At 40.6% G+C, this 16,016-nt stretch overlaps 1 protein-coding gene across 6 annotated transcripts in view; it reads left to right on the top strand.

The window, feature by feature from the left end:
* LOC147329784 (calcium-dependent secretion activator 1-like) overlaps positions 1-16,016 on the top strand; it is a 352,004-nt gene that overhangs the window by 138,816 nt on the left and 197,172 nt on the right. For all 6 annotated transcript variants that reach the window (XR_015129022.1, XM_086291119.1, XM_086291117.1 and 3 more), the window contains exon 9: positions 9,023-9,089. Coding sequence is in view for 5 of the 6 variants with exons in the window: in XM_086291119.1 (XP_086147245.1) it covers positions 9,023-9,089 (67 nt within the window). In the remaining variant the exon portion in view is untranslated. The remainder of the gene's footprint in view (positions 1-9,022; positions 9,090-16,016) is intronic.

The raw sequence follows: 16,016 nt of genomic DNA, 5'->3' as shown, positions 1-16,016 counted from the left end.
TAAGGATGAACCATCTTTTTTTAATAACCTGTTCTGCACGCTGTCAGCACTCAGTGGTCAATATATTTTAGCGGGAGACTTCAATTGCACTCTGAACCCAAGTATAGATAAATCATCACATTTAGACAAATCTCATAGCCAGAGTAGGGAAACCATTCTTCAGTTTGCTAAGGAATTAAATCTTATGGATATATGGAGAGACAGGAATCCTGGTGTATCGACATATTCATGTTATTCTAGCACACATAAATCATACTCACGAATAGACTACTTTTTGATCTCAGCAAGTCTGTCCTATAAAGTGAACGGTTGTGATTATGGCAGTGTCCTTATCTCAGACCATGCCCCAGCCAGTCTGGTCTATTTGGATCCAGGGCTAGTACGAGATCCCCCAAAATGGAAATTTCAGCAAAAATGGATAAAGGACAAAGACCTACTGGCGTACCTTGACAAACAAATTACTGATTACTTTGAGCTCAATACTTCTGAAACATCTTCGTGTATTAGATGGGAAGCATTCAAAGCCTTCATTAGAGGCCAAATAATTCGCTTCACAAGCTCAAAATCTAAGAAGGCCAGACAAAAGCTGAAATTATTGGAATCAAAAATTAAAGCTACTGAGGATATGTACTTTAAGAACCCCTGTCCCAAGCTGCACCAAAGTTTGCTGTTATTAAGAACCCAATATAATGAAATCAGCTTCAAAAGCTACAGCTAACTTATTAAAACTTAAGCAGTCCGTTTTTGATCAAGGGGAGAAATCAGGTAAAATTCTGGCTTGGCGTATAAAACAATTCCAATTGGAAAGATCAATCACTGCACTTAAAAATGATAAAGGGGAAACGATCTCTGACCCTGCTGCAATAAGTGACTCTTTCAAGGCCTATTATGAAAGGTTATACAGTTCTGACTTAAACCCAGGTGACCCCAATTTTTTCTCTTTTCTTGACAATATGAATATCCCCAGAATAGAAGAAGAGGAATCCTTGAGACTGGGGGCTAAATTGACTCTGGACGAAATCTCAGAGGCAATAATGAGAATGAATTCTGGAAAGGCTGCAGGGCCAGACGGTCTGCCAATTGATATCTATAAAAAGTTTGTATCCAAATTAAAGGCACCCCTTTTGGAAATGTTTTCTGAATCTGCTCAAAAGGGGATACTCCCACCCACTCTGAGAGGGGCCTTAATTACACTTCTTCCCAAACCTGGAAAATCGAATGATAAATGTGAAAACCTGCGGCCAATTAGCCTCTTAAACTCAGATTTAAAGATACTCTGTAAAATTCTAGCAAAGAGACTGGAGGGCCTTTTGCCAGACATCATCAAGGAAGATCAAAATGGGTTCATGGTTGGGCGTCAGGGATTCCACAATGTTCGACGAGTGTTAAATATTTTACACGAGCAAGGGGGGTCTCCAGATACAGCTTTCTTGGCACTAGATGCAGAGAAGGCTTTCGATAGGGTGGAATGGCCCTATTTGCTTGAGGTTCTTGGTCGCTTTGGTTTGGGAGTGGGATTCTGTAACTGGGTCAGGCTTCTATATAATAACCCATATGCAGAAATAATTACCAATAATGTTATCTCAAAACCAGTTGAGATTGGAAGAGGTTGTAGACAAGGTTGCCCCCTATCCCCCCTTTTATTTGTAATTGCAATTGAGCCACTTGCTATTGCTGTAAGAGAACACTGTGTGATCACGGGTATAGAGATCGGAGGGCTCGACCATCGAATAGCTCTTTATGCTGACGATGTGATCCTCTTTCTTAAAAATCTGGGAAAATCTATTCCAGCCATGTTAGACCTAATTGGAAAATTTGGACATATTTCTGGTTATAAAATCAATAAATCAAAATCTTCTATAATGCTTTTGAACTCAGAAGAAAGGATGAATCCACCTAAATACACCTGCCATTTTAGAAATGTGAATCAGTTTACTTATCTAGGTATTCAGATTGTCCCGAAATTGGAAGAGGTGGTGAACCATAATTATAGTCCAATTATGACTGACATATCCAAATCAGTGGAGAGATGGTCGAGTCTCCAAATTTCACTGATTGGTAGAATAAATATACTAAAGATGAACGTGCTCCCTAAGCTTCTGTATCTGTTTCAGAATATCCCCTTGCCACCTCCCTCAGACTTTTTCCTTAAAATAAGAAAACTGTTTAATCAGTTTTTATGGAATAACAAACGTCCCAGACTTCGCTTATCACTTTTGTACTTGCCCTTTGATGCAGGAGGGCTGCAATGTCCTAACATGGTTTGGTATTACTGGGCAGCCCAGTTAAGAACTATAATGTTCTATTATGCTGCAGAAAAGCCCCCCGCATGGAGAACTATTGAGTCTCTCTCTCTTAGGCTTCCACTTCCTACATATGTATACTCTGATAAATATAATAAACTCAAAGACATTACGCTTAATCCTATAGTTAAAAACATGATTTATATCTTACATGTCACTCAAAGATATTTAAACGTAAAATCTCCCCTCTCTGTTTTTAGCCCGATTTGGGGCAACAATTATTTTGCCCCAGGTAGGGCGGATGGTGGTTTTAAAATGTGGGCAGACTCGGGGCTGGGACTGGTGAAGGATGCTTTCGGGGGTGATGGAAGACTTTTAAGTTTTGAACAACTAATCTCTAAATTTAATATTCCCCGAAAGCACTTTTTCAAATACCTACAGTTTAGGAGTTTTATCAGGTCTTATCATAATGATTTTACACATATTCCCCCGCTGTCCACATTAGAGAAAATCCTAACCAAAAACCCCAGTGGTAGAGGGATGATATCTGAATTATATAACTTGATGATGACATCCTCTCCTGATTCATCTGCTGCTAAGCTTGAAGCTTGGAGGTATGACTTACAGGAGGACTTGACAGTGGAACAATGGAGTAGAGCATGTAAGCTAGCCCAAACACAGACAGGGAACACACGTCTAAAATTGCTACAATTTAATTGGTTGATGAGAGTGTACATAACACCAGAAAAACTTAACAAATTTAATATGCAGATTCCTGATATCTGTAATAGATGTGAAGAAGATAAGGGCACATTGCTCCACTGTTTATGGTCATGTCCAAAAATAAAGGAGTTTTGGGAAGAGGTTGGAGCAATGATAAAGGAGATTTTGTCAATTAAACTTGTGATGGATCCCAAACTTTTCCTACTGGGATTATATCCTGTAGGGTGTAACATAGATCATTTTGAAAAAATCTTCATAAACATGGGAATACTACAAGCAAAGAGAGTGATAGCTCTAACGTGGAGGAGTCTTGGCAAACCAAGTATTTCACATTGGTTCAAAGAATTGTCTTTATGTTTACCATTAGATAAAATTACATATACTCTAAAAGATAAACAAGAAATTTTCCAGAAAATTTGGGGGCGCTACATCCAGTATATTGGGAATAAAGATCTATCTGGTTTACTGTGTGAGACAGGGACAGCCTAGCTATTCCCTGTACAGGACCACAACCATATGCTGCAATCTGAAAATTATTCTTTAAAATCTGTCAGAGGTCTCATGGACTCAAGTGCTTTCATTGAATGTACCTTGTGTTTCGTTTATTGTGTAAATTTGTTTGTGTATGTACTTTATATATGTATATATGTAAAACTTTAATAAACATAATGTTGAAAAAAAAAAGTTTATCAATTCACTTGAACCAAAATTAGGAACACCCGGTGCTGCAAGAGTTAATAGTCTCATTGGGGCCAAGATATAAATTTTATAGTTGCCTGGTATCAATGGTTGTTCATCTGCCTTTATTTATTTATTTAAAGAACCCATAGGTGGGAATGTGAGTTGTCTGTCTCTGCGTGTTAGCCCTGCGACAGACAGGCGACCTGTGCAGGGTGCAGGGTATGGTAGCTGGAATAGCAACATACCCAAGGATAAGCAGAGGAGCATGACTGATATGATGAAACTGGGATTTTGTTACACTTAATTATTGCAAACACAACGAAAACTATAACTGAAACTAATCAAAACTAAACTGAAACTAAGGATTTTCAAAAAAATAAAAACTAAACTAAACTAGCAAACAATTGGTAAAAACTAATTAAAACTGATATAAAATTGAAAATCTGAAGTCAAAACTAAATAAAAACTAAACTTCATTTTCACCCTCAACTATTGTATGACACACACACATCAATGAAAACTAAACACATTTTTGCTATATCCATCCATTCGCTTCCGCTTATCCTTTTCAGGGTTGCGGGGGGCGCTGGAGCCTATCCCAGCTGTCATAGGGCGAGAGGCAGGGTACACCCTGGACAGGTCGCCAGTCTGTTGCAGGGCTAACACATAAGGACAGACAACCATTCACACCTAGTGGCAATTTGGATTATCCAATCAACCTATCCCCACAAGTTGCATGTCTTTGGACGGTGGGAGGAAGCCGGAGTACCCACGCAAACACGGGGAGAACATGCAAACTCCACACAGAAAGACCGGCCTGATGGTGGAATTGAACTCAGGACCTTCTTGCTGTGTGGCAACAGTGCTAACCACCGTGCCACCGTGCTGCCCATTTTTGCTATAAATTCAGTTAATTTTAGTTAGTTTTGTGAACACTCATTACAGTTTTAGTTAGTTTTCCTTTTTTTGTTTTTATTTTTATTTCCGTTAACGAAAATGTTTTTTCACTTCTAGTTTTCTCCAAATCTCTCAGTGGAATGATCAGTAGTGATGTGACGTTCTGTATCGAGGCTTCGAAGCTTGTGTCGAGTAATTGAGGGGGCGTTTCCGAAAATTGCAAAACTATTAAAACCCTGTTAATTGCACAAGTGCATGGAGGCAGGACCTCACAGCAGAAGCATACTCCATAATGTGTTGTACATTATCATATGTATATTATATGTAACGTGGTATTTTTCAATTATTGTATTTACCAACATCAAGAAGTCACAAGCAAAGAAAGACCACACCATGGTGCATGTTTGAACATGTTTACTGGTCAAAATTATTTATTAAACAAATAAACCACATTTTTTTAGCCACCAAAAAATACACGTTCAAAGCAACACAATGGCGGCCAGACAGAATCCCACTCTGTAGAGTGGGCAATTTTAATGAAGCGGTTGGTTTTATTTTGTGGATTCAAGCTGCTCTTAATGGTTTTGGCCACCAGATGTCACCAGAGAGGACTGTGTTGAAAAGCTTCGAGTAATGAACCGTTTTTCAATACAAGCTTCAATGCTTCAGAAAGCTTCATTTGGCCATCACTACACATAGGGGAAAACATAAGGAGGTAGTGATGTGACGTTCTGTATCGAGGCTTCGAAGCTTGTGTCGAGTAATTGAGGGGCGTTTCCACGATGCGCGTATCGAGGCTTGTTTCATTTATGGGAGGAGCTGAAAATGATGACGTCCGAAGCCTCGCTGCCCGGCTGTACCACGTGACTGGTTCATGAAGTGGTTCGAACTTTGCCGCGAGCTATGACAGCGATATAAACCCCTCAGACTTCATTTAAAATGTGGGTGTTTGATGAAGAGTTGCGGTTAGTGAGAGTTTGGAGACAGTTTGGAGGTTTATGAGAGTGAGGAGAGAAAGTCAGGAGAGAATGGAGCCAGCTAAGAAGAGGAGGATGTCCTCCCCTGTGTGGGAACATTTTGATCTTATTCCTCCCAACAAGGTATGGAAATTTCTACAGAAGATGTATTTTCATAATACTGATGGTGCAATACAATTTATGTTAAGCTGTCGTTACTTGTGTACAAGGTGAAGTGTTTGCTATGTGCCAGGGAGCTGGGATATAACAACACCTCATCCATGCTTAGGCACTACAGAGCTTTGCATGAGAATAAGGGGAACACCGATTGTGGAGCAAGACCAGGTGAGCCATCAAATGCCATGATACTATAGCATGCAGTAATGTTACTAAATGATATAACAATATTATACAGCTGTAATAAGTGACGTGTGTGATATTTATATCTGTGCTTTGTCTTTATTGTCTTTCCTCAGGAGAACAATCTCAAATAGATGAAGACCTGGTTAGCATGGTGATTGAGGACTCCCAGCCATTTAGCATTGTGGAGGACAAAGGATTCAAAAGATTTGTTAAATCATTAAATCCCAGCTATGTTCTCCCCACTAAAAAGGTCATAAAAGCAGTGAAAATGTAGTTTTTACAGAATAAAATGTGAACAGGCAGGACTGAGGCTCAAAGCCTCAGTGTGTAGCTGTCCATACCTCAACGTTACAAAAGCACAACCACTGTCCACACCCCAACCACACCTCACCTCACAGTAAATGATCATTTCCATTTTAAGCATTTCCAAATGATCATTTTCCATACTGCCAGTATAAATATACACAGTATACTGCATCACTACAATATACATGTTTTACACACTCCTTTTGTTGTTGACATTTACAGGCTGTGTGCAAAAGGCCACACTCTTCAAATTCATGCCAACTAATATTTTTACGTCCAGTAGGTGTCCTGCTAGAGCAAATGAAGCTTCAAGAAGCTTTGTGCTGGGGTGAACCAATTGGATGAAAAGCTTCAGTGCTTCATGAAGCTTCATCTGCCCATCACTATAAGGAGGTTACATGGGGAATGTGGAGCAGAGAGATGCCCAAGTAACACCAAATAACACAGACGAACCAACCATAAGCACAGACCTAGAGCCACTATATATACACACACAAGGTAATTAGGAAATGACACACTGGAGGGAAGCACAGCTGATCCTAATCGCAAGATGACGGGGAAACACAAGCTGAACATATTTAAGTCACAGACAGATCTACAAAGTAAAACAGGAAACTCAAACTGTTTTACAAATGCAAAGTCAGGGACACGAACAGAGCACGGAGGGGAAGAACACAGGTAGGAATAATAAAAAACTGAATGTCAGTACCAAATAGAGATGGACCGATCCGATATTACGTATCGGTATCGGTCCGATACTGACCTAAATTACTGGATCCGATATCGGAGAAAAATAAAAAATGTAATCCGATCCATTAAATATCACGAAAGCACCTCACAAAACTTGCAACAGGCCGTAACTCGCCTCAGAACGTTAGCACGTCGGAGCAGTATGCATCACGTGATAGAGCGGCTGTGGCATGCGGGACCTGTCGGTGGTCTGGATAGCATGTGGAGCTTCGCTAGCAACCCGGCATTTCATCTCCGACAAAGTTATCCCCGAGAGAAGTAAAGCAAGTGTGTAAGTCCATCTCTGAATGTAAAGCATTCCTGCGTTAAGCTTAACAAGCGACTGCCTCTTCTTGCTGCTACTTCAATCATGAAACTGATCAATGATCAGCTGATCGGCTTTTCTGTCGCGAGTCCGTGTCTCTTGTTTGTTTTTGGCCCACTTTGCACCAGAAAGAGGAAACCAGCGGCTGAACAACAGCAGCACGTTTAAGCTTGATAAGCTGTTAGAATTTATTTAATATTACTTTCTACACCAGGATCTTTTTCTACATAGCTGACGCTGGTAACTGTGCAGGGGCAGATCTAGCAAAGTTTAGCCAGGGGGGCCGATAGGGCATTAACAGAGAAAAGGGGCACAAAGACATACTTTTCTTTCTTATTCTCGTGTAAAATGTCTAGCTTTTAATAAATAATTATCTGAATCTGACACCCAAAGTTTTAATTTGATGCAAAATGAATAGAAGTCCATTACTGTATATAGTGACTATTAAGTCTAATATATATACCCTAGTAAACTATAGTACTTTTTCCTTTGGGAAGGTACCATCTGTGCAGTCTGCAATTTTGTTGAAGAAAGATGTTGAATCTATTTAATATTTCTTGAAAAATAATTGATTTCTGTGCATTTTTTTTTCACACTGCATCAAATTAAGGTTGATTACGTCGATTAAGCATCACGAGGTGGAGTGTGAGGGGTGGTTCCCTATTTTTTATTTATTTATTTTTGTTGTTGCTGGGAGTTGGAACCCTATTAGTTAGGTTGCTTAATATTTATGCTAAGTACTCTTTAAAATACCAGAATAGGGAGGATGGTGTAGGTCTAAGTTTATTAGATTGATCAGTATTGCTGAACTATGAAATATTTTTTTTGTATACAGGTATAACAGAATAGCTTTAGTGTAGTTGTTGTTTTAAACTTGAGTATGAACTTATACAAAATGCAGCAAGATATTTAAAAAACAGTTTTGTTGATTAAAAAACACTATATCGGATTCATATCGGTATCGGCAGATATCCAAATTTATGATATCGGTATCGGACATAAAAAAGTGGTATCGTGCCATCTCTAGTACCAAAACCTAAGAACTAACACAAAATCAGAAGAAACTAGAAAATAATAACAATAAACTCAAAACGCTGGGTCACCGAGCCAGTATAATGCATGACAGTGTAAGTGGGCCAGCGAAGACCAGGTGCAGGTCTCAAGTTCTTATTTAACATGTCTCTACTCATATTTATTTATTTTCATATTAAGAGTTCAGAATGATTGTTTAATCTACTACGTGTGACGCACATATTAAAGCGAGTTTTACTTGGAAATTCATTTGTTTACTTGATTTATTCTTATTTAGCTTTCTCCAGCTAAATGAGCTAAATGAGAAAATATTGGGACCACATCATATTTGCATTTTATTTAAGATGAGATTCCCTTTTTGATTTGACAAAAATCCAAGATTTCATTCTTGCATCCTTAATCCTCAGTCAATTTGCTGTTCTGCAGACTTTTGTATGCTGGCTCTGAGATGTTTTACAGATCCAATTAACTGGAATATTTTCATTATTTGTGCCATCAGTTATATTTGCAGTTTTTCTGTTATGACAAATACCTGTCATTTTAAGCACTGTAAGGATGCTGTGTCTGGCTGCAGTAAAAACATTTTGACAGGAGAGGTCAGTAGAGGCTCTTGAATAAAGAGCCATGTGTCCTTAATACAGATTCAGGCTGGTGCATGAAATTTTAGCTGTGAATAATGGCATTGAAGAAAGAAGCAAAAAAGATGGTCACACTGAGAAATCTATGTAAGTCTTCTTTGAAATAATTAAGAGTGTTTTTACCCACAGGTACCTTTGGGCCATTGGCAAAAATGTATGGAAAAGATGGAAGAAAAGATTCTTCGTGCTAGTCCAGGTAAGTACAGCCAGTTCATTGGGTTTATTTAGCTCCGACAAGATAAGTCAAAGAATATATCAAATGAAAAAGAGAACAAGCACAAATAAAAACAACAAAGGTGCCAGTGACTGGGGACTCATCAGAAATGGTAACCTTAATTCAAAGGACTCGTAGTATAATCCTGTGCATATAGGTCAGTGCAGAATTTCAAGACTGAGCTCTGATAGAGGGTTTTTTAAGATAAATGAAGTGTAGCATTGTGTAATCTGTTTGTTTGAATATTGACTTTTAGATAGAAGTTATGCTGCTCCTTTGTCAGCTCTAATAATAATCAATTACATTAATTGAATATATTTAGCTACTGATTCCAAAGAACAATTTTTCCTGTTTGAGAATGAAAAGTTATAAAAAATTATATAATAATTATACCAGCAAGTTCATTTTGTTTAGTAGCAAACAGGAGCTAATTTCTCTGCTTGCCAAAAAAATAAAATAAATATATATATATATATATATATATATATATATATATATATATATATATATATATATATATATATATATATATATATATATATATATAATTCTGAGCTCAACAACCTGATGGCACCCAACAGAGGAGCACGAGCAGCCTTTAACATAAGCTTTGCTTTATGACAATAATATTTTCACAGGCCACATGTTGTGTGTGCTACAAGAAAGAGAGATGCAGCCAAGCTGTCTTCCCTCGGCTGTCAGACGTTTGATGGAGAGGCCAAGCAGGCTTTTGTCAGGAGGTGGGGGGTTGGTGTATGTTTGAGGGAAAGAGGAGGTAGCGGCCATTTCCTGGTTGCTCTACATTGGGAGGTGGGCAGCAGGCAGGAGGGGTGGGGGCTTTGGGCGGATGCCTGTCTCTTGTGTGTTAGAGAGGATATGTCTCAGAGGTACAAGTTGACAAGCGATTGACAAAGTCGAGTGAACACTATCTGGCCTAACACTCGCAGCTAAAAAAGCCGGAGTGCCGCCAACTTGAAGCCTCTCACTTGCTCCCAGCTAAATAGATAGCAAGTGACAAATATTGGTCAATAGAATGTGCAGTGTGTGTGTGTGTGTGTGTGTGTGTGTGTGTGCGTATGTAGGAGAGAGAGAAAAGGGGAGAGAGAGCGAGTGCACATTCAATAGAGTGTGTGTGTGTGTGTGTGTGTGTGTGTGTGTGTGTGTGTGTGTGTGCATATGTAAGAGAGAGAGAGCGAGCGAGGCCTTTTTGAACAAGACAGCACAGACTAGACGATGGAAATACAAAACTCTGAACTCTGCTCAGACACCGTAACTATGGTTGTTTAAATGGGCCTACTCCAATTGGAACACCTAGATGACAGATTCTAAAGGGCTGCACTCAGGTCTGGTGATGGGGCACAATATAGGCAGAGGAATTAAGCCTCATAGATGTTGACCCATATCACACCTATCTGTCTGCTACTCCAACACACTCACAGCGGATGAGTGTCTAGTCAGGTAAATGCTGAGCAAATGTACAGAAACTGATATCATGGCGGCACCAGCTGGCTGGGGTCTTGACCAAAGTCTTTAACCAGTCAACCGTACCATCCTTTTTAAACTCATCGTCCTTATCTTGCTATCAAAAATGTCCACTACAAACAATTCAATTTTTGAATTCAGTTTTATTTATACAGCGCCAAATCACAACAACAGTCGCCTCCAGGCGCTTTATATTGTAAGGTAGACCCTACAATAATACATACAGAGAAAAACCCAACATATGACCATATGACCACCATCATATGACCCATTATGAGGAAGCACTTTGGCAAGAGGAAGAAACCTCCAACTGAACCAGACTCTTGGGAGGCACGGCCATCTGCTGCGACCGGTTGGGATGAGAGAAGGAAGACAGGATAAAGACTGCTGTGGAAAGTGTGATTCAACTAAGACATCTATTAGCACATGTTGAGTGAGAAAGGTGACTGAAAAGGAAAAACGCAATGCATCATGGGAATCCCCCGGCAGCCTACGTCTATTGCAGCATAACTAAGGGAGGATTCAGGGTCACCTGGTCCAGCCCTAACTATATGCTTTAGCAAAAAGGAAAGTTTGAAGCCTAATCTTGAAAGTAGAGATAGTGTCTGTCTCCTGAATCCAAACTGGAAGCTGGTTCCACAGAAGAGGGGCCTGAAAACTGAAGGCTCTGCCTCCCATTCTACTTTTAAATACTCTAGGAACAACAAGTAGGCCTGCAGAGCGAGAGCGAAGTGCTCTAATAGGGTGATATGGTACTACAAGGTCATTAAGATAAGATGGGGCCTGATTATTTAAGACCTTGTATGTGAGGAGCAGGATTTTGAATTCTGGATTTAACAGGAAGCCAAAACAGGAGAAATCTGCTCTCTCTTTCTAGTTCCTGTCAGGACTCTTGCTGCAGCATTTTGGACCTTAGTGGTTCAAGAGGTCTCTCCATTTACACGAACTGCTCTAATAGGATATTATGGTCGACAGTATCGAATGCTGCACTGAGGTCTAGCAGGACAAGCACAGAGATGAGTCCACTGTCAGAGGCCATAAGAAGATCATTTGTAACCTTCACTAAAGCTGTTTCTGTGCTGTGATGAGCTCTGAAACCTGACTGAAACTCTTCAAATAAACCATTCCTCTGCAGATGATCTGTTAGCTGTTTGACAACTACTTTTTCAAGAATATTTGAGATAAAAGGAAGGTTGGAGACTGAAAGCTGGGTCAAGAGATAGCTTTTTAAGTAAGGGCTTAACTACTGCCAGCTTGAAGGCCCATGGTACATTATTAGAGATAGGTTGATCATATTTAAGATGGAAGCATTAATTAATGGCAGGACTTCTTTGAGCAGTTTTGTAGGAATGGGGTCTAAAAGACACACTGATGGCTTGGGGTAAGTAATTACTGAAGTTAATTTAGAAAGATCAATTGGAGAAAATGACTAAATAAATATTGATGGTACTGAAACCAGCTGTATATAATATTATGTCTGTGACACAGTTATGAGTAATTTTTTCATTAATGGTTCAAATTGTATCTGTGATGAAATTAGTGAAGTCGGTACTAGTCAATGGTAATGGAATGGGTGGCTCAAACGAGCTCTGACTTTTTGTCAGCCTGGCTACAGTGCCGCACTACAGAGAAACCTAGGGTTGTTCTTGTTTTTCTTCAATCAGTGATGAGTAGTTAGATGTTCTGGCTTTATGGAGGGCTTTTTTTTATAAAGCAGCAAAATATTTCACCAGGCTAGATGATGATCTTTTAAATTGGTGATTCACCATTTCCTCTCCAGCTTTTGAGTTAATGGTCATAGTAAGCAGTGGTAGTAGTAAGACTTCAAGCTGCAGGTTTGACAGGATGAGTTGCAGCAAGAAAGCCATTGCTAAAATGTCAGAATAAGACAAAGAGGGTTGTCTGGGCCATGACACACCGCCACTGGACTACTGAAGAGTGCAAGAAGGTATTATGGACTGATGAATTGAAATTTGAACTACTCAGTTCATCACGCAGGATCTTTGTACTGTGTTGAGTAGGGTGAAAGGATGGTTACGCAGTGAGTGGCATCAACTGTCAAACATGGAGGAGGTAGTGTGATGGTCAGGGGCAGTTTTGGTGGAATGTACAAGTTGGAATGTACACTCTGTTCAAGTTGGTGACTTGTACAGAGTGAGAGGCACCCTGAACCAAAATGGTTACCACAGCATTCTGCAGTTCCATGCAGTACCCTCTGGTATGTGCCTAGTTGGTCAAGGGTTCATCCTACAGCAAGGTAATGACCCAAAACATAAGTCCAAGCTATACCAGGACTACCCTCAGGAAAAAAGAACAAGAAGGTAAGCTTGAAAATATGGAGTGTCCGGCACAGTCTCCAGACTTAAACCCCATCGAGCTGGTTTGGGATGAACTGGATAGAAGAGTGAAAGCAAAGCAGCCTACAAGGTCCACATTTATGGGAACATCTGCAACAGATATGGGAGAATATTTGATTTCTATTGTAGAAAGAATGCCACGGGTGTGTTCAGCTGTCATATCTGCCAAATGTTGGTTACTTTGATGAGTCAAACTTTAGAATACATTTTAGTGTATAAACTGATTCAATGATTTCTTTTTTTTAACTTTAATTGCTTATTTGTACTATGCTTTTATTTCAGAGTGCAATGAGACATAGGTGGGTAAAATTAGTAACAAAATAATTGACCTTTCTTGGGGTAGCGTTCAGATAGCTGCTCTGCTCTATGTTGGTACAGGGCATTGAAGATGATAACAGTGGGTGGATTATATTCTTAAACTTAGTTACAGCGCTTTCAGAAAGACATCTACTTTGATAAAGTCTACTCTCCACCGCTGTGTAATCAATTATTGTAAAAGTAAATGTTATCAGGAAATGATCAGACAGGAGAGGGTTTTCAGGAAACACTGTTAAATGTTCAGTTTCTATGCCATATGTTAAAACAAGATCTAGAGTGTGATTAAAGTGGTGGGTGGGTTCTTTTACATTTTGAGAGAAACCAGTTGAGTCTAATAACAGATTAAATGCCATGTTGAGGCTGTCATTTTTAGCATCTACATGGATGTTAAAATCACCCACAATAATGATTTTATCTGAGCTGAGCAGTAAATCAGATAAAAAGTCTGAGAAATCAGAGAGAAACTCTGTGTAAGGCCCAGGTGGACGATAGATGATAACAAGTAAGACTGGTTTCTGAGTTTCACAGCTGGGGTGGACGAGGCTAAGCATCAGGCTTTCAAATTAATTAAAAGTCTGTCTTGGTCTTTGGTTGAATACCAAGCTGGTGTGAAAAATTGCTGCTACACCGCCCCTCGGCCTCTGATTTGTGGATGCTAATAGTTAGCGTGACTCAGGGGTGTTGATTCATTTAAACTAACATAATCATCCTGCTGCAACCAGGTTTCTGTAAGGCAGAGTAAATCGATTTGTTGATCAATTATTAAGTCATGTACTAACAGAGACTTGGAGGAGAGAGACCTAATATTTAATAATCCACATTTCACTGTTTTACTCTTTGGTTCAGATGTGGATACTGTATTGTTCTTTCTTTGTGAGTTTTTATGTTTAACTTGTTTGTTGCTGGTTTTTAGTTTGTTTTTTGTCTTTTTGGAAGCTGACACAGTCTCTATGGAGATGGGTTTTTGGGGAGTAACAGGAGGAGAGAAGCTGCAGAGAGGCGTGTAAGACTGCAACTCTGCTTCCTGGTCCCAACTCTGCATAGTTACTTTTGGGTGGTTTAATAAATTTGGCCAGATTTCTAGAACTGAGAGCTGCTCCATCCAAAGTGGGATGGATGCCGTCTCTCCTAACAAGACCAGGTTTCCTCCAGAAGATTTGCCAATTATCTATGAAGCCCACATCGTTTCTGGGACACCACTCAGACAAACAGCAATTTAAGGAGAACATGCGGTAGGGTTAAATCCCTAACAAGGATATTAGTTTCGTTGTGTCTTGTCTAGGCTCCACCTCCTCTGTCCTGATTGGGTGCTGCTGCCTTAATCAAGTCAATTATTAATCAGCAAAGCCCTATATAATGTCTGTAGAGCTCTATTTCTGGGCCTTCTGGCTACTTTGATTGCCGTACTCACTGCGTTGTGCAGGCTTAAATGCCTTTGACTTATATTTCAACCTCATGTGACTTTGTTTAGACTGTGTTTGTAAGGGGAGAGCTGCCTTTTTTTGTTATTCCTCATTTTTTCCTCTTCATGTGCTAGTTAGATAGGTTATTGTTGTTGGCTGTACACTTTGTTTTCCTTGGAGTTATTATTTCCTTTTAGGGATGTTTTGTGTTTTGTGACAAGATGGCGCGGCCACGTCCAGACGCCTTCCTGACCGCTCTGCTCCGACTATCCACTTTTCTTGTTTTTTACTTATTTTTTGCTCTGGTTTACATCCCAAAATCCTCTAGTCTTATAGTATGCGACAGCGGATCACTTGTAAACATCGGTGCCAAGGTTGCACATCTAATCTTGGACACTTTTAAACCCGACCCTTCTTGGCCGCCAGAGATTCTACGTGGACCACGAGGGAGGTAAAACGGTGATCTGCCCAATCAGGAGCTACGCTACAGGACTCACTCAACGACGTCGACTGGGACATGTTCAGAGCATGCGCAGTCAACATCAACGGTTTATGGAAGTAGTAGTATGCTTCGTCAATATGCTAGCGGAGGAGATTATCCCCACTGCGAGAGTCACCACATTCCCAAACCAGAAACCGTGGATGGACAGATCGATCCGCTCTGCAGTGAACGCCAGGACCGCCTCCTACAACGCGGGTCTCGCCACTGGCGATATGAGCGCCTACAAAGCGGCCTCATACGGCGTGCGGCGCGCGGTGAGAGATGCCAAATGCAGGTACTGGGAACGTGTGGAGTCCCGCTTCCACCAGGGCGACACACGGAGTATGTGGCACGGACTACGCACCATTACGGACTACAAAGCCAGGGACACTGCGCCGATCAACTCCGACTCTGCATTCACCAACGAGCTGAATCAGCTCTACGCCCGTTTCGAGGTTAGCCAGGCGGCTAATGCTATCTACCGCCTGACTACCGAGGACAGTGACGTCATCAGCGAGAGACCGGTGACCAGCATCACGGAGCATGACGTCCGAGCAGCATTGAGGAGAGTGAACACAAGGAAAGCGGCGGGGCCAGACGGCATCACCGGCCATCTGCTGCGCTGCTGTGCTGACCAGCTAGCAGGTGTGTTCACTTACATCTTCAACGAGTCCCTGGCGAAGTCTGTGGTCCCCACATGCTTCAAAAGATCCACCATCATCCCTGTGCCCAAGAACAGCAAGCCCTCATCCCTGAACGATTACCGGCCAGTTGCACTGACCTCGGTAGTAATGAAGGTGTTTGAGAGGCTGCTGAAGAACATCATCTCCTCCTCCATCCCAGACACCACAGATCCGCTGCAGTTCGC

The sequence above is a fragment of the Aulonocara sp. 'chitande type north' Nkhata Bay genome, linkage group LG5, assembly GCF_057382095.1.
Source record: "Aulonocara sp. 'chitande type north' Nkhata Bay isolate Kocher_YH1m ecotype deep benthic linkage group LG5, A_spYH_male_GT1.1, whole genome shotgun sequence".
NCBI classification, from domain to species: Eukaryota; Metazoa; Chordata; class Actinopteri; order Cichliformes; family Cichlidae; genus Aulonocara; species Aulonocara sp. 'chitande type north' Nkhata Bay.
The sequence above is the reverse complement of the archived record's forward strand: the minus strand, read 5'-3'. Positions and strand labels throughout refer to the sequence as shown.